General features: G+C 44.1%; 1 protein-coding gene across 1 annotated transcript in view; it reads right to left on the bottom strand.

Moving 5' to 3' along the window:
- The window catches only part of atp1b3a (ATPase Na+/K+ transporting subunit beta 3a), a 69,772-nt gene extending 51,232 nt beyond the window's left edge, over positions 1-18,540 (bottom strand). Inside the window, exon 1 of the mRNA XM_072571957.1 lies at positions 18,137-18,540. Coding sequence (XP_072428058.1) covers positions 18,137-18,248 — 112 coding nt within the window. The 5' untranslated portion in view covers positions 18,249-18,540. The remainder of the gene's footprint in view (positions 1-18,136) is intronic.
- Between the last annotated feature and the right edge of the window lie 218 nt (positions 18,541-18,758).

Here is an 18,758-nt window from a genome sequence, read left to right as displayed (position 1 = left end):
AGTCTTGACCAGATCAAGATTGAAGAAGTTGATGTGCCAGGCCAGATTTATCCTAGGCTGCTCCAGGAAGTGAGAAAGGAGGTTGCTTAGCCGCTGGTGAGGATATTTAGATTAGATTACATTTTTTAGATTACATTACAGTGCGGAAACAGGCCCTTTGGCCCAACAAGTCCACACCGCCCCGCCGAAGCACAACCCACCCATACCCCTACATTTACCCATTACCTAACACTACAGGCAATTTAGCATGGCCAATTCACCTGATCTGCACATCTTTGGATTGTGGGAGGAAACCGGAGCACCCAGAGGAACCCACGCGGACACAGGGAGAATGTGCAAACTCCACACAGTCAGTCGCCTGAGGTAGGAATTGAACCTGGGTCTCAGACGCTGTGAGGCAGCAGTGCTAACCACTGTGCCACCGTGCTGCCCACTTTCACTCTCCACGGGAGTCGTACCGGAGGATTGGAAGGAGGCGAATGTTGTTCCTCTTTTCAAGAAGTGTAATAGGGAAATCCCTGGCAATTACAGACCAGTCAGTCTTACGTCTGTGGTCAGCAAAGTTTTGGAAAGAATTATGAGGGATAGGATTTATGTCTATTTGGCAAAGCATAGTTTGATTAAAGGCAGTCAGCATGGCTTTGTGAGGGGCAGGTCATGCCTCACAAATCTTATTGAGTGCTTTGAAGTGGTGATGAGACAGGTTGATGAAGATCGAGCAGTGGATGTGGTGTTTATGGACTTCAGCAAGGCACTTGATAAGGTTCCCCATGGTAGGCTCATTCATAAAGTCAGGTGGTATGGGATACAGGGAGATTTGGCGATCTGGATTCAGAATTGGCTGGCTGACAGAAGGCAGAGAGTGGTTGTAGATGGAAAGTATTCTGCCTGGAGGTCAGTGTTGAGTGATCTCCCACAGGGCTCTGTTCTTGGGCCTCTGCTCTTTGTAGTTTTTATAAATGACTTGGATGAGGAGGTTGAGGGGTGGGTTAGTAAATTTGCAGATGACACTAAGATTGGAGGTGTCGTCGATGGTATAGAGGGCTACTGCAGGCTGCAGTGCGTCATAGACAGGATGCAGAGCTGGGCTGAGAAATAGAGGAGGAAGAGAGGAGACCCGATCGAGGTATACAAGGTAATGAGTGGAATAGATAGAGTCAAAAGCCAGAGACTTTTCGCCAGGACAGGATTGACTGGTACGAGGAGTCATAGTTTGAAGATATTAGGAGAAAGGTATAAAGGAGACGTCAGAGATAGGTTCTTTACGCAGGGAGTTGTGAATGCATGGAATGTGTTGTCAGCTGTGGTGGTGGAAGCAGAGTCATTGGGGACATTTAAGCGACTGCTGGACATGCACATGGATAGCAGTGAGTTGAGGGGTGTGTAAGTTATTTTATTTCACATTAGGATTAAACCTCGGCACAACATCATGAGCCAAAGGGCCTGTTCTGTGGTGTATTTTTCTATGTTCTATGTTCTATGATTCTTTGCATTTCCCTCCCAAAATGTAGGGCTTTCCACATATCCACATTAAATATTGTCTGCTCCTCTGCTCTGCAAATAAATACACCCAATTAAATCACCCAAATAAATACATATATTTATGAAAGTTATAGGCTTTATATTTTAAAACCGGATCATATTTGTTTACCACAGAATGCCAGGTTCCTCAAAGACCCTGCTGAATTGACTAAGTCAAAGTTAAAAATCACACAATGCCAGGTTATAGTCCAACAGGTTGTATTTGGAAGCATTAGCTTTTGGAGCGCTGCTCCTTCATCAGGTGATTGTGACGCTAGTACTTCCAGATAAACCTTTTGGACTATAACCTGGTGTTGTGCGATTTTTAACTTTGTCCACCCCAGTACAACACTGGCTGCATCAGGACTAAATCAAGGAGAATTAAAACATTAAAGAAGCTGATCCAAATACCAGCCCTGGTGAACACTGGTGAAAATATAGAAACTGAAAATAGGGAGAGTAGTAGGCCATTCAGCCCTTTGATCCTGCTCCACCACTCAAAATGACCATGGCTGACCATCCAACGCAGTCCCCTGTTCCCATTTTCCCCTCATACCCTTTGATCCCTTTAGCTCTAAGAGGTACACATCTAACCCTTTCTAGAGAACATTCAATGTTTTGTCCTCAACCACTTTCTGTGGCAGAGAATTGCACAGGCTCACCGCTCTCTGGATGGAGACATTTCTCCTCTAGTCAGTCCCAAGTGTTCTAACCTTGTCTCCTTTGACTGGTTCTGAACTCCACAGTAATCAGGAACAACCTTCCCAAGTGTCTCCAGTCTAGGCCGGTTGGAATTTTATAGGTTTCTATGGGAGCCCCCTTCATTCTTCTCAACTCCAGTGAATTAAGAAAGTGAATTAACTCCATGGAATTAATAATGTAGAAGCAGGAATGTGATTGTTTTGGGCAACCATTACAAGATTACAGAACATTTGACGCAAGTGACAGCAATTTCAGAAAGTTTAACAAGTCCAGATCCTCTAGACACCTTATGGCTCTCATACTTCCATGTAAAGAAGACTGGTACATTGATTTTAGATATTTGTTCTAATTTAAGATTTTGTTTAATAAAAGATTACAGATAAAGGAAGTTTAAGATCAGCTTCAGTTATCAAATGTAACTATTTCTTGTCCAACACGGACATTTTGTCCCGTGCTCCCTTAGTGGAAGGTACACTAAGACGCAGAAAATAAGCTCTTGATAATCTAAGACAGTATTTATTTCTATAGCATAAAAACTAATAGAATGTTACAGTGCAGTACAGGCTCTTTGGCCCTCGATGCTGTGCTGACCTGTGAAAATAATCGCATGCCCCTCTGACGTACACCATTCCATATGTACGTCCAATGCCCATTATGTCGGCAAGTCTAGATAACTTACAGTGTGGAAACAGGCCCTTCGGCCCAACAAGTCCACACTGACCCACCGAAGCACAGCCCACCCAGACCCATTCTCCTACATTTACTCCTTCACCAAACACTACGGGCAATTTAGCATGGCCAATTCACCTAACCTGCACATTTTTGGATTGTGGGAGGAAACCCACGTAGACACGGGGAGAATGTGTAAACTCCACACAGAGAGTCGCCTGAGGAGGGAATTGAACCGGGTCTCTGGCGCTGTGAAGCAACAGTGCTAACCACCGTGCCACCGTGGCTACTAGAATCACAGAGTCATAGAGATGTAGAGCATGGAAACAGACCCTTCAGTCCAACCTTTCCATGCCAACCAGATATCCCAACACAATCTAGTCCCACTTGCCAGCACCCAGCCCATATCCCTCCACATCCTTCCTATTCATATACCCATCCAAATGCCTCTTAAATGTTGCAATTGTACCAGCCTCCACCACATCCTCTGGCAGCTCATTCCATACACGTACTACCCTTTGCGTGAAGAAGTTGCCCCTTAGGCCTCTTTTATATCTTTCCCCTCTCACCCTAAATCTATGGCCTCTAGTTCTGGACTTCCACATCTTTCCGATAGGAAGGAGACCAGAATTTCACTCAATATTCCAACAGGCCTAACCTGTACAACAGGTCATGTTGTACAGCCGCAACATGACCTCCCAACTCCTGTACTCAATACTCTGAATGATAAAGGAAAGCATACCAAACGCCTTCTTCACTATCCTATCTACCTGCGACTCCACTTTCAAGGAGCTATGAACCTGCACTCCAAGGTCTCTTTGTTCAGCAACACTCCCTAGGACCTTACCATTAAGTGTATAAGTCCTGCTAAGATTTGCTTTCCCAAAATGCAGCACCTTGGATTTATCTGAATTAAACTCCATCTGCCACTTCTCAGCCCATTGGCCCATCTGGTCCAGATCTTGTTGTAATCTGAGGTAACCCCCTTCGCTGTCCACTACACTTCTAATTTTGGTGTCATCTGCAAACTTATTAACTGTACCTCATATGCTCACCTCCATATCATTTATGTCAATGACAAAAAGTAGAGGACCCAGCACCGATCCTTGTGGCACTCCACTGGTCACAGGCCTCCAGTCTGAAAAACAACCCTCCACCATCACCCTCTGTCTTCTACCTTTGAGCCAGTTCTGTATCCAAATGGCTAGTTCTCCCTGTATTCTGTGAGACCTAACCTTGCTACTGTAGCAGGCATGACATTACATGCTCCTGCTACTCTCTATATAAAGAAACTACCCCTAATATCTGTCCTAAGTCTATCACCCCTCGATTTAATATCTCCTTGTGTTAGCCTTCACCATCTGCGGAAAAAGGCTCTTACTGTCCACCCTAGATAACCATCTGATTATCTTTAATTGTTCTTTTTACCAAAATGACATAATTCAGAAATCTCAGTTGAATCCACAGTAAAGATTCTCTCCCACTTGCAATAAAGAAATGGCTGTAGCTCAGAAACCTAGAGTCCAACACAAAAAGACTTGCTTTCCTCTCATTATATTTGCATTTTTACTGAGTTCCACTACAACATACAACTGAAAAGAACTAATACTGTAATAATTCAAGGAAATGTTTAACACTGAAGGTATTAATATTTTATAAACTTAACTTTGAAATGTTCACTCACCAAATTTGGGGTGGGGGGGTTGGTTCTGTCAAAAACCACTACTAGCTAATTTCTAAACAGTATCCTGACAATGAATGTTTACATGGATAATTGTGCTCACATTCTAGTATGAAGTCTAGGTATATAGTAAAAACACTTGCAATTTTTGAACACCATTAAAATAAAAAAAGTTAAACTTCTTTATAAAGCATCTACTTGTTGGGATTAGAGCATGTGTCAGCTTGTGATCTTCATATGGACAAAACTACGAGCAATTCAGAAAATATCCAGAAAAAGACAACCTGTAGCTCAGATAACTTAACTGCAAAGAAAATGGCAAAGAACAATCTCACTGTCTGAAAAATATTAATTCAGACCAAGTAAAAGATAGGGTAAGAGATACAAAGAAACACAGGGATTGTTTCTGCAGAAACAGAAACCTAAAACTGATAAAACTATGATAAGTTTAGAAAATCATGGGCTTACTGCAACTCACTGTTTAAATTTATTCATATCACATGATGGAGCAATTCAAGGAGCTGAATTCCAGCTCCCAACTTGATCATTTGCATGTAACATTAAAGATGCGAATGTAATGACTAGTATCACCACACAAAACAAACACAGGATTCACAGAACTTTGGAGAATAATAATATGCATACTCCTTAGGTCATAGCAAAGATTTACTCACAGGATTCAAAAAGGACCCAAAGGTAAATAAAAGCAGGACAATAAAATTCCTTTTCAAGGCACCTTCTGTTAAAATGTTAGGTCATAAGCTTCCAGTATTTTAATACTAAATTAACACTGATGTCTACTTTTAAAAACATGAAGTTTATTTTCCATCAAATAATTTACATTAAATTCTTCAAACTAGCTTATACACTAGAGTCACTTAATTGTAGCAGCTAATTTGTCTGTAAGGATACATTTGCAGTTAACTTCTTGTAGTATGGAGATAGTGAGGACTGCAGATGCTGAAAAGTCAGAGTTGATAAAGTGTGGAGCTGGAAAAAGCATAGCAGGTCGCGCAACGTCACAAGAGCAGGATGGTGATGTTTCAGGCAGGATCCTGTTGAATGATCTTGCTGTGTTTATTTCCAGCTGCACCTTTTATCAACTTCTTGTGGTATTACATACAGGGAGTTAGAGGAAATGGATAATTGAAGAGACCAGTGCTCATCTCAGTCCCTGTTTCAAGGTGATAAAAGGCCTTTATTTTTAACAAATTTAATATTATGGGTACATAGCAAAATGAACATTAATTCATGGTGTACAGACAGTGAGGTGGTTGGAGTATTGGTGGTTCCTTGTAGGTGACCCTCAGGACCCGTGAGATATAAAACCAAGGCACTACAGTGCCATCACCAGTTCTGAACGTATAACTGCAGCTTTTATAAGCAGCATTCATGACAAGTATGGTACTCTGCATTTATAATGGAAAAAGTTAACGTAAAAATGCAATCAATGTGGCAGGAAGCAAAGCTATTAAAGACAGATATGGTATTGAGCTGGAACTTTAACTGCATGAAAAATTTTTAAAGTATTCGAAAAAATTTGAATTAATTTGCTCGGTATGGGCCAAGTGCTGGCAAATGGGCAAATAGGTTGGGATATCTGGTCGGCATGGACGTGTTGGACCAAAGGGTCTGTTTCTGTACTGTACAAGTCTATGATATTTTCATTTTTTTTTGAGGTCTTGTCTGTGGATTGTTAGAAGTAAATAACAATGAGGCACCGGGATTAAGCTATAAAATTGTACTGTGATGTTGCATTATCAACAATTGACAGGATAAATGCTGAGAGGATGTTTCCCCTTATGGGAGAGTCTAGGACCAGAGTCTCAGAATAAAGGGGCACCAATTTAATACTGAGATGAAGAGGAATTTTTTTCTCTCAGAGGGTTGAGAGTCTTTGGAACTCCTTGCCACAGAGAGCTGTGGGGGAAGGGATCTTGTGTATATTTAAGGCTGAGATAAATTCTTGATCAATTGGGAAATAGAGGGTTACAGGGAAAGGGCAGGAAAGTGGAGGAGGGGAACGTTGGATCAGCCATGATCCTATTGAATGAAGGAGCACGCTTGAGGGGCCGAATGGCCTACTCCTTTGGTCTCTTTAGGTGTTTCTTGTTTGTTTTGTTACGATAACCACAGATTAAAATTTAAAAATGGATGATAGCTATAATACTCATGAATTGTTAAGACAACTAAAATGAAGAGTGAAGTGCTGGGGAAAGTTTTTCATTAATTTGTGGTATTTGGGGACAGGTCCAGTTTAATGTAGATCCACATTGTCTCGACTCACCAATATCCATATAACAGTTAAATGTTAATATTAAATAGATCATTGGATGGTCATCACAGGGTCATCTTCATAAGAACACTTGGTTTCAATGTCTTTAATGCAGTAAAATGTCCCAAGACTCTTCACAGGAATGTTAAAAAATTGCTTACAATCCAAAAGAGGACATGTTAGAACAGGGGACTAACACTTCGGCCAAAAAGGAAGCTTTCAAAAAGTGAGAAAATAATTTTAGATTTTGAGGTCCAGGTGGCTAACAATGCAGCTGTTGAATGAACTAAAGGGATACATGAGAGACACAATGGGCTGAGTGGCCTCCTTTGTACTGTAACATTCATGTGATTCTGTTCCTGGAGAGCCCTAGGACTTTACAAAGACAGGGAAGGGTGAGGTACAGAGAGATTTAGACAACAGGATGGGTTTTTCTGAAATAAAAATTCCTGATGAAAGGAATCATTTTAGTTCAAAGAGGCTGCCAGGTGAATGGGACTTGGTGGAAGTTAAGAAGGAGGCAGCAGGGTTTTGGGGAGTTCAGGTGTATAGAAAATTGGATTTAGTCAGGAGAACATACAAGGAGAACATACAATTAGTAAAGTCAAGACATAACAGAAAGCACAGATGAGTTGAGCAGATACCAGCGATTATCTAGGTGTAGAAGTAAACAGTGTTAATGATGCAGAACATACAGGATATTAAATAAATCCACAAAGGCTGGTATGCAGTCAGGAAGTCACCCTTTATTTACACGTGTAGAGAAGACCCTGATTCAGCTCCCTCTGACACTCCTGTTTATATCTGTCAGTCAGGGCTCCCTGATTGGACCAGGTTAACAGCCCCAAATCAGGGAACTCATTCTATGAGGTCCACCTGGCTGACCTCATTACAAGCGGAAGGGGAGAACCCGTGAATGTTCTGAGGGGCTGGACACATTTTGCTCCTGCTGTGTTTGCAAACTCGCAGCTTTCACATAGTCCAGGGCGACACGGTGGCTCAGTGGTTAGCACTGCTGTCTCACAGCACTAGGGTCCCAGGTTCGGTTCTGGCCGCAGGAGACTGTGTGGTGTGTGTGTGGTGTGTGTGTGTCACCTCCAAGGGTCCATGTATTGCAAACCACACTCACAACTTTCCAATCATCACCCTTGTGTTTGATGAATGCACTCTGACTGGACATCCACAATGACTAGAAACATTGAGCCCATGAAAGGATCAGTATAGTCCAGTCCAGCATTTACACAGCCATGTCCTCAAATGTGGGGGAGCTACCGGTGGCAATTATTGACCCTGTTGGCATTCTGCACTGCCCAACCACAGCAGCAATGCTGGCACCCAACCCTGGCCACCAGACAATTTCTCGCCAACATCTTCATTTTTGAAACGCCCTCGATGACCCTGGTGGGATTCAGCCAGTATCTGGCAATCACCTTTGCTTGGGACAATCACTCTTGCTCCCCATAATAACATGCCACCCTCTCCTTCGATCTGGTCTTGCTGGGTCCCGAAAGGTTTTAACTCTGGTTTGTGATGGCCACTTTTGCTTTCCCCGTCACTACCAGCCGTTTTAGTTTTGCCAGGACTGAATCTTTTTGCATCCATAGTCAGAAATTTCCAGCAGTGATCGGAAGGGTATCCAGAAAGTTTAAGAGCAGAATGGAATTTTCCAGTGGCAGCCATCACCGGTGGTGAACCTGCCAGTGGGAGGCAGCTCAAGGAATCCGCATTAGCCACTTGGCCTCCTGAATAGTGTTCCAACTAGTAATTGTAAGCACTTAGAATGAGAGCCCACCCCTGTGTGTGTCTGTGTAGTGTGTGTGTGTAGGCAGCCTTGTCCTCTTAGAATAGCCCTAGGAGGGATTCGTGGTCTGTCACTATTATAAATCTACATCCACAAAACATATTAGAAGAACTTTCTCACACCCAAGATGACCTCCAAACTTTCCTTCTCTATCTGGGCGTAACTTTGTTCCACACCAGCCAGTATCTGGGAAGCATACGCTATCGGGCATTCCTCTCTACTGGGCCATCTGTGAGCTAACATTGCCTCCCCGTATGGTATCGAGGTATTGGTGCCTTGATGGGACCATATAGTGGGCCTTAGACAATGGCAGCTGTTTCTTCACTTCCTAGTGGGCGGCACGGTGGCACAGTGGTTAGCACTGCTGCATTACAGCGCCAGAGACCTGGGTTCAATTCCCGCCTCAGGCAACTGACTATGTGGAGTTTCACATTCTCCCCGCGTCTGCGTGGGTTTGCTCCGGTTAGGTGAATTGGCCATGCTAAATTGCCCGTAGTGTTAGGTGCAGGGGTAAATGTAGGGGAATGGGTCTGGGTGGGTTGTGCTTCAGTGTGAACTTGTTGGGCCGAAGGGCCTGTTTCCACAATAAGTAATCTAATCTAAAGGCTACGAGACCATTTCCGAGGCTGACTTTTGTTCAATAGCAGGTCAAAGGTGCCAGGTTATGTAAAAATTCACCAACCCAATGAAAGATCTAAGCTCCAGTACAGACATTGAAGCCAAGGTACTTTTGATCACCCTCACTTTATCCTCCAAGGGGTGTAACCCAGTCTTGTCGACTCTGTAGGCCATGTAGGTCACTTGGGGTTCCTGAAGCACACATTTTTCTCTCCTAAAGGCCCAAACTGCCTTGGAGAAGCATTTAAAACACAATGTCCAAGTTCTCTAAATGCTCTTTATTGGTTGCCCCAGTTATTAGCACATTGTTCAGATAAATGGTGACCTAGGGTAGACCTGGTAAAATGTTCTCCCTTGTACCCTGAAAAAATGGCACAAGCCCCCAAATGGCAGTCTTGTATATTGGAGGAAACCCTTATCGGTATTATTTGTAGCATACTTCTTGGAATCTTCATCTCACCGCAACTGCAGGTACACAAGACTTACGTCCAGCTTCCTGAAGGACATACCCCAGTTTTGTACACAAGTCCTTTAAACAAGGGATTGGATGTTCTCCAGCTGTGAGAAAGGGTTTATCACTTGTTTGAAATCTCCACAAAGGCAACTGACTTGTCAGGCTTCACTAATTGGAATGACTGGCGCCACCCAATCTGCAGATTAAACTGGTTTGACGATTCCTTCATTTTCCAGCCTCCTGATGTCTGCCTCTACTTTTGCCCGTTAAGACAAACAACACTGGGTGGGTCATGCAGAACCATGGAGTTGCTTCTTGGTCAGCACGCAAGGTGGCCTTGGCCCCTTTAATATTCCTGAAAAACTTCCGGGATGTAATGAGGACTTCACTCAGGCAGCCATTTTCTAATTGAAAAATGTTGAGCCAAACAAGTTGATTCTTTCTCAGCCAATTTCTCCCCATCAAGCTTGGACCCAAACCTTTTACTCCAGTTAGTGCTAACTAAACGAGCTGCTTCTCATGAGAGACTGGAACCAAAGTTGTAAACTTAATAATAAAGGCTCTCCAGCATAGGTTCTCAGCCAAGTTGAGGTCTCACAAACTTAAGGATTGGAGTCCCGAGCGAATTTTGGTAAAGACCGCATCAGGATCAATCTCCATTAGAATTGGGTGACCATTTAACCAGACGTTTGTTTTGATTGGTTCGGATTTGGATGTTGCTAAGCAATGTAACTGTTCCAAACCAGCTGTTGTTGGACGGTCCAGGATGTGCACACTCCTGGATATTGCCTAGAATTCTCTTACACAGTTAAAGTCTAGTGGGATGCTTTTACTGCCTAGAGTCCACATACCTGAAGAAGAGTTACAGCCAGAAACGTTGACTTCTCCATTTCCTGATGCTGCCTGGCCTGTTATGTTCTTCCAGCCTCCTGCTTGTCTACGTGGGATTCCAGCATCTGCGGTTTTTCTGTCTCTAACTTGAGTCCATATACCAGCAGCAACTACGGTGTCCTGCCGACTCTGATCCTAGAGAAAGTTTTAACCGTATGGCCGAGACTTGGTTTTGTTTTGGAGTTTTGCTGTGGGCTGACCTAGAGTCCTTCTATTCAGGATATGTCCTGACTGAGGCTGTGCAATCATCTTGACTCAAGTGGTGTTCCCAAAACTCTGTCAGCCTGTTAAACGTGCTTACTTCCATTGGAACACCCTGTCACTCATATGTTCCACTTTGCTGCATTTTCCGATGATAATGCCAGTTGTAGTGCCTGTTTTGAGGCAAATTAGACTTCAACTAATAAGTGTTTTTACATGGTTACATCATTAATCCCACACACCAAACAGTCCCTCAGCATCTCGCTTAGGATTAAACCAAAGTCACATACCTCTATCAGCAGTCTTAAACTCCTCAAAAATCCCAATATGGATTCCCTTGGTTCTTGAATTGCTGAGTAAAACCGATATCGTCTCAGGATTAGAGTTGTCTTGGGTTTGTAACATTCCTTAGTTAAATCCATCAACTCTTGAAAGGTTTTAGTATCTGCTGCCTTAGGGAATGTTAGGCTCCTGATTAATTAATCAAGCTGTGGGTCCATACACCATCAGGAGAGTGATTCGTTGCTTTTCGTCTGCTCTAATATCATTTGCCTGGGAAAAAACAACGCATTCTTTCCACATTCTCTGCCTAGTCTTCAACCGCAGGATTGAACAAGTCAAGTTTCCCAAATAATGGCATGATGCCAGAACTGCTTACCCCAACTCAAAGACAACTGTTGCGAACAAATCTCTTCGGGGGCGTGTTTTTCTCTTGTTGCAACTGAAATAGCTCCACAAAGGCCTGTCCCAAGTCCCCTGTCACCAAGTCCCCCTTTATTTATACATGCACAGTACATAACACTGACCAGCTAGCATAGAGCTAGCTCCTAGTGTGAACAGAACTGCTCACAGTCCGGTCAGCCAGCACTCCCTGATTGAGGCTGTTAATCTGGTTCAATCAGGGAACTCCTATTCTAATAGGTCGACCTGTCTGACCTCATTATAAAACAGAATCTCAGCTCATTATCAAAGAGAGCACAAAGTTTACACCTTACAGCTCGATGTACAAGTCAGTGAAGGAAATGAAATCAGTCGCCTGGGAGGAAGGGTCAAAGATAATATGATAAGTGTTTCTGATGTCTATTTGGAGAAACGTCCAGCTCATTTAGGGCTGGGTGTTGGAAAAGCATTCGAACAACGCTGAGGAAGTAAAGGTATTGAGAGAGATGGTGGTGAGTTACAGGAGGCTAGCATCAGCATATATATAGAACCTGAATGTGTCTGAATTATGTTGCTAAGAGCTAAATGGGAAATGGGAAGCATTGTATTTGGGCAACTCCAGAGACAATGGTACAATGGCAGGTTGGAAAATCACTGCCAGTTGTGACTGGATAGAAACAAATAGGAGCAACAGTAGGCCATTCAGCCCTTCCATCCTGTTCCACCAAATCAATATGATCACGGTTGATCATCCAACTCAGTCCCCCACTCCAGGCTTTCTCCCTAGATCCATTGATCTCTTTAGCCCTAAGAATTATAATCAAACTCCTGCTTGAAAACATTCAATGTTTTGCCCTCCACCACTGTCTGTGGGAGTGAATTCCACAGGGTCACCATGCTCTGGGTGAAGACATTTCTCCTCATCTCAGTCCAAAATATTCTAACTCCCTATTCTTAGGCTGTGAATCCCTGGTTCTGGACTCTACAGTCATTGGGAATATCCTTCCGGTGTTTACCCTGCCTAGTCCTGTTAGAATTTTATAGGTTTCTTTGAGAAGCACCCATCCCCAACTTTATTCTTGGGTGGCACGGTGGTTTTGCACCATTGATTCACAGCACAAGGGACTCGGGTTTGATTCCAGCCTCGGGCAACTGACTGTGTTGAGCTTGCACATCCTCCCCATGTCTGCGTGGGTTTCCTCTGGCTGCTCCGGTCTCCTCCCATAGTCCATGTGCAGGTTAGGTGGATGGGTCTGCTAAATTGCCCGTAGTGTCCAGGGAAGTGCAGGGTAGGTAGATTAGCCATGGGAAATGTGAGGGTATGGGGATTAGGTGAGGGGCTAGGTCTGAATGGGATGCTCTGTCGAGGGTCAGTGTTAACTTGATGGGCTGAATGACCTCTTTCTGCACTGTAAGGATTCTATAATTCAATGTTTTGAAACTCCAGCGAAGATAATCCTAACTGATCCAGCCACTCTTCATGAGTCAACAATCAAAGCAATCCCATTTTGTTGTACAGTGAATAAGCAGCTTGGGAGGAGTGTGGGATGATCACCTGCACCAAAGGCTACAGACAGCGTGGGGAGGATGAGGTCCACTATGTCACACTTGCAGAAGATAATATTTGTAACTTTGAGGCAGTTCAGTGCTCTGGCAGGAACTGAGCTTAATTGGGAAGCTTTAAATCTGGAGCTGCAGGGACGATGGACATGTACTTGAGAGGCAACAAGGTTAGGGATGGTATCGTATTTTTACGAAGCCAGAGGATCAGAACTGCGGTTATTTTTGGCAGGGTAGCAATGATAAAAGATTTGAGAACCCCAAAAAGAACCATTTACAAGATCAACTCACCACCAACTTCTCAAGGGCAAATAGGAATGACCAATAAAAGCTGGACCAGCCACTATCTCCCACGTTCTGTGATTTACTATAAAAGGAAAGGACGGGGGAGGGGGGGGGGCAGAAGGGGAAATTGATTGCTCAGCAGTTTGTGAAAGTAGGTCAAGAGGGCAGGGAATACCAGTTAATCCATAATGTATTACAAAGATTTAACAATATCAAAAAAAGTATTGTGTCTTGATAAGCTCCTAACTCAAGATAGCTACCCAGTCCCTTGCAATATATAAGTCTGTCTAAAATGTTAAGTATAGATTTGTAACTGAGAAAGAAATATTTAAATAAAGTATCTGTAGCATAATAAAATCATCTAAAGACACCCTGGAGATCTATGTTCAGTTCTGGTAATGAAAATTCAAAAGGTGTGCATGAAGCGTTAAGGGACTAATCCCAGAAAAAGAGTAATGTGTTTGAAAAAGGGTCTCAGGAAACTTTCAGCCTTGAAAGAAGATAACCAAGAGATGACCTTTGAAGAGCTATAAAGATAAAAGTTAAGTAGTAGAGAAAAGATAAACCTGGAACACTATTTCAAAACAAGCTGAGAGTAGGACAAGAGGGAACAAGTTTAAACTATAAAATAACTGATTTACAACTGATAGCAAGATGTTTTTCTTCATAGGGTTGAACAACACATGAAATTGACTCCTACCTAAGGTTGTGGAGGTAAAACGTGAGGAATCACAGCATTTTGGAGCCAGTTTGCAATGGAGAGGGAGGAAATTGTACAATCTTTCTAACTGGATGAATCAAGATGCGCCGCGATTATGTCTTGCACAGGCACAGACACCCCACGAAGCCTCCTTTATCATCTAAACACCAATGCTAACTTCTCATACTGCATTGTTTAAAATGCACTCTTATCAAAGTGGTCCTGACCAGGGTTATGATACTAATTCATAGGAAGAACAGATTTTTTTTCACCCAAGAACAAAAGCGATTCAAATTACTCCACCACCATCTCAAAGCGGCTAGTTGGAAGGTTGTATCACTGCCTCTGAACCACAGATTCAGGGAATAGCAGTTAATCCATAATGTATTACGAAGATTTAACAAATTCAACAAATTCATCAAATCCTCAATGGCCACAGGAGGTGTCAAAATGATATAACCAAACTGGTTGATTGTTAACCTGCCAATCTTTCCAAAACCCTAAAGGCAGGTAATCAGCCAGAACCGTGTGGTTGGTGCAGTGCAGCACCATCTCTCTGTTATAAGCTTCCAGAGACAAGCTCTGCTCTGGGCTGTATTCTCTGGCAAGTATCCTTCTTGCAATAAAGGGACTGCCAATGATGATGAGCAACAAAGAATGAGAGATAAATGCTAGTCTTGCCCACGTCCTGAAAATTTAATGACATTTAGAACATTATGTGCCACATACAGTACAACAGACAATACAAAATGATAAACCCCCACCTTAGATTCACACATCACACATAGTGTAACCATTGATAAAGGCTATCCAATGACAATATTTCATTTCAAATGAAATAGCCAAAAGGGCAATAAATTCTGAACAGATTAACTGGAAAGGAAAATATTGCGATTAAGGAATTATCCTCAGGGCGTCCCAGGTATTGATTTCATTAATCACTGAGAGGTCAGATTCCTTACCATAGATATGGTTCACCTGAGTGGAGTTCAACTTCACTTTTTAAGCTCCCGCACTTCCTGCTCCTCAGTTCTCCTTCATACCGGGTGCTGTTTGGAGTATACTATTTAAAATTAAGAGTTTCAGTATTCACAGTCTCAGTCAGTGCTCGGGTGTCTCTAGTTCACCTGCCTGTTCAGACCTGGGCAAGTCTGCATTGGAATATTACAAAGCAGGACAATGGGAAAAGGGTGTCAGGGCTTGGGGAGGTGTTAGAAAGTTCATTTTAAAGGAAGGCACAACATTCTAAGAGCGACATTGTTGCTGGCTCTATCCCACCCCACCTGAAATACTTCCTATTTTTGGCAGAGTGGACTGTGTGACTCAGGCTCTTTCAGGGACTGTATCTTGTATAGGGATACCCCTAAAGGAGTCTCCTTCATGATCTAAACAGCAATACTAACTTCTCATATGCCGATGGGGCACTCAACGTAATTAGAGTCGTAGAGATGTACAGCATGGAAACAGACCCTTCGGTCCAACTCATCCATGCCTACCAGATACCCTAAATTAATCTAGCCCCATTTGCCAGCACTTAACCCATACCCCTCTAAACCCTTCCTATTCAAATAGCCTTTTCAATGCTGTTATTGTACCAGCCTCTGCCACGTCCTCTGGCAGCTCACCCATACATGCACCACCCTCTGCATGAAAATGTTGCCCCTTAGGGCCCTTTTAAATCTTTCCCCAAACCCCCTACATGTATGCCCTCTAGTTTTGGACTCCCGTACTCTGGGGAAAAGACTATGACTATTCACCCTATCCACATCCCTCATGACTTAATCAGGTGATGCTCAGCTAGTTTCAGAAATTGCATTTACCACTAACCCCCACCATCCTCCACCTCTGTCATTCATCAGAACAAATTAATTTGTTTTGGGGCCTGAAATCAATCATAAAAAAGGGTCAGATCTCAAGACAGGGCAAAGTAAGATCACACTAACAGATGATAAGTGAATGTTCTTGACAAAGCAAAATTTCTTGGCTCTTGAGTCAGAGATTAAATGTAGACTAAGGACACATAATTTACAAAGGAGCCCCATAAATGAAAACATTTATTCTTAAACAGCAAGGCTATATATTTTTTGGTTCATGATTTTGAATATTCTCCTCCTTCACGCATTCTTCGGGCAATAATTGCTAAAACATCGAAGAAAACAGGCAAGGTCATGATTATTTCACATTGATCCTAAAAAAAAGTCATAGTCAGGCAAAAAGCAAACTATATTTTACATGAATACGGGGTAGCTACAAGTCACTCCTTTTTTTTTACTATGGTGTAGGGAATGACCCTCGACTCTATAAACAATATTATCTTAACTCAAAACAAAAATCCTTAATACTCTTCTAGTAAAATGTTCTCAAATAAGATTTCACCTCCTCTCCCGAAATGATGCATTAAATTCGAAGTTTCAAAAAGTGAGTGAGTTTCTGTGAAGCCCATGAAACTAATCAAATTGATGGAACATTGAGACAAAGCAAAACAATTAACAAATTTATTGCTGGAGCCTTATTGATTTTGTGCAGAATTTCTTTGAATTATTAACTTATTTAAAATTATGCAAGTAATAAAAAGGAGGAAATTTATAGATAAAATCAATTAAAACTTAATGAAGCAACTTGGAATTAAAGACAGACTGTCTTAAACACTAGCTGTTCATGCAGCTTCTTCATCCATAGGGATTCATTTACTTTGCACCAATATCAAGAATTACAGTTCCCTTTCAAAAAAAAATCACTTCCTGGATTCCAAAGGTATAATAACATCTAAATCAAGACCATCAACTAAAAAGAGAGAGAGATGATGCAGGGATACTTTTGAATGGATGAATCTCCCGTATAAAATCAGATGTCAGTCCCCTACGCTATTTCTCAATCATCAAATAAAGACACTATTTTGCATCCAGTTCTATCACGTTTTAAAAAAAATCAAAAGATCAAGTGGAACTAGTCAGCGCTTCGCCCAGATCTAAGGGAATATTAAAACATTGCTCACTCATGAAAAAACAAAGTGGGGGCGGGGTGGGGGGAGGCTGGAGGAAATGCAGCAGCCCAAGTTTACTCCAACGTTAGGAGTTTGCTCACGTTAACACCTCGGCAGCTTCATGATTCACAGGCTTTGCATATAATACGCAGGTTTTAATCCAAAACCTCCAAGCCGCTTTCTGACACCTCGGCTACAATTCATCATTTAATTCTATTTTCCTTCTTTTACCCTCCGCCCCCCTGGACCCACCACTGGCCCGGGGGTGGGGAAGGTGACTGGGAGAGACAGAGAGACGCTCTCCCCTCACTCAGCCCTGGCTCCAGTCACTGCGGGCAAAGCAATTACAGTGGCTCCCCGGCACTGGGTTAGCAGCGAGAGCCAGGGACCTGGGGGGGGGGGGAATGGGGGAAGCACTGCAGCGATCGAGTCCGGGTGGGCACAGGAGGCAGGAACTGGGGCAGGTATCGGGGTGAGGGGGGAAGGGACAGGGGGCAGGTATTGGGGTGAGGGGGGAAAGGGACGGGGGGACAGGTATCGGGGTGAGGGGGGAAGGGACAGGGGGCAGGTATTGGGGTGAGGGGGGAAAGGGACGGGGGGACAGGTATCGGGGTGAGGGGGAAAGGGACGGGGGGGCAGGTATCGGGTGAGGGGGGGAAAGAGACGGGGGTCAGGTATTGGGGTGAGGGGGGGGAAAGGGACAGGGGGCAGGTATCGGGGGGGGGGGGGGAAGAGAAGGTACCGGACACGGGCAGTAGGTTCCGCAGCGGGAGTGGGGAACATAGAGAAAGAACTGGGGGTAGGAGTCGGACACTGGGGGCTGGGTCCAGCACCGAGCATCCGCAATGTTAATACTCTCGCCAGAGACAAGCTTTCACCACCACCACCGTCCCGCCAGAAAAGCAGCTCCGACATTTCCAATCGATCCGCATGCAGCGTTCACACACCCCCACCCCCTTACAGCTGGGTGGGGGTTAACCCCCTCTCCCTCCACACACTCCCCCTTATACCTGGGTGGGGGGGGTAACCCCCCTCCCTATAGCTGATTGATGTTCTGATCAATCTGATGGTGAATATGCAGCATAATGGTGATGGTGGTGACGGTGAACATACACTCGTTCCCGCAGCTCCTTACCCCAGCTGCTGGCGGTCCTGCCCATGAACTGCCCGGTGCCCGGGTTGTAGATAAACTGCTTCCATCCTCCCTCTGCCTCCTCCAGGTCCTTCTTGCCGTCTTTATCGGCCATGGTGTTCACCGAGTAACCGGCCGGGGTGGGGGGGTAGGGGGGAGGAGGGTTCGCCTGTCGGTGCGTGAGAGAGACAGAGAGACCGGGAGAAGGAGCAGGGGATGGAAGGGGGAGAGCAGGAGGATGTCCTTCTGGATGCTGCAGTGACTGGCGATGCTCTCCTCACTCTCACTCTGTATCTGTTTGTCTGTCTGTATCCTCTATTTTTGTTTTCCCCCTCTCTCTATTGGCTTTCCTTCCTTCTATCTATCTATCTCTCTCTTTTCTTTTCTTTTCTTTTCCTTTCCCTTCCCTTCCCTTCCCTTCCCTTCCTTCCCTCCCTCTCTCTCTCCTCCCGCTGCTGCAGTGAATAAACCGCAGCGGCGGCCCCGCGGCTATAAGGCACGACGAGCATGCGCTTTGCGCAAAGTGGCCAGCGCGCGCCGCCGGGCCGACGCGCGCACGCACCCGCGTTGCAGCCAGGCGCGCGGGCGCGCCTCTGTGCCAACCGCAGAGACCTGGAGGAGGGAG

This window comes from Chiloscyllium punctatum, chromosome 6, assembly GCF_047496795.1.
Source record: "Chiloscyllium punctatum isolate Juve2018m chromosome 6, sChiPun1.3, whole genome shotgun sequence".
Classification (NCBI taxonomy): Eukaryota; Metazoa; Chordata; class Chondrichthyes; order Orectolobiformes; family Hemiscylliidae; genus Chiloscyllium; species Chiloscyllium punctatum.
The sequence above is the reverse complement of the archived record's forward strand: the minus strand, read 5'-3'. Positions and strand labels throughout refer to the sequence as shown.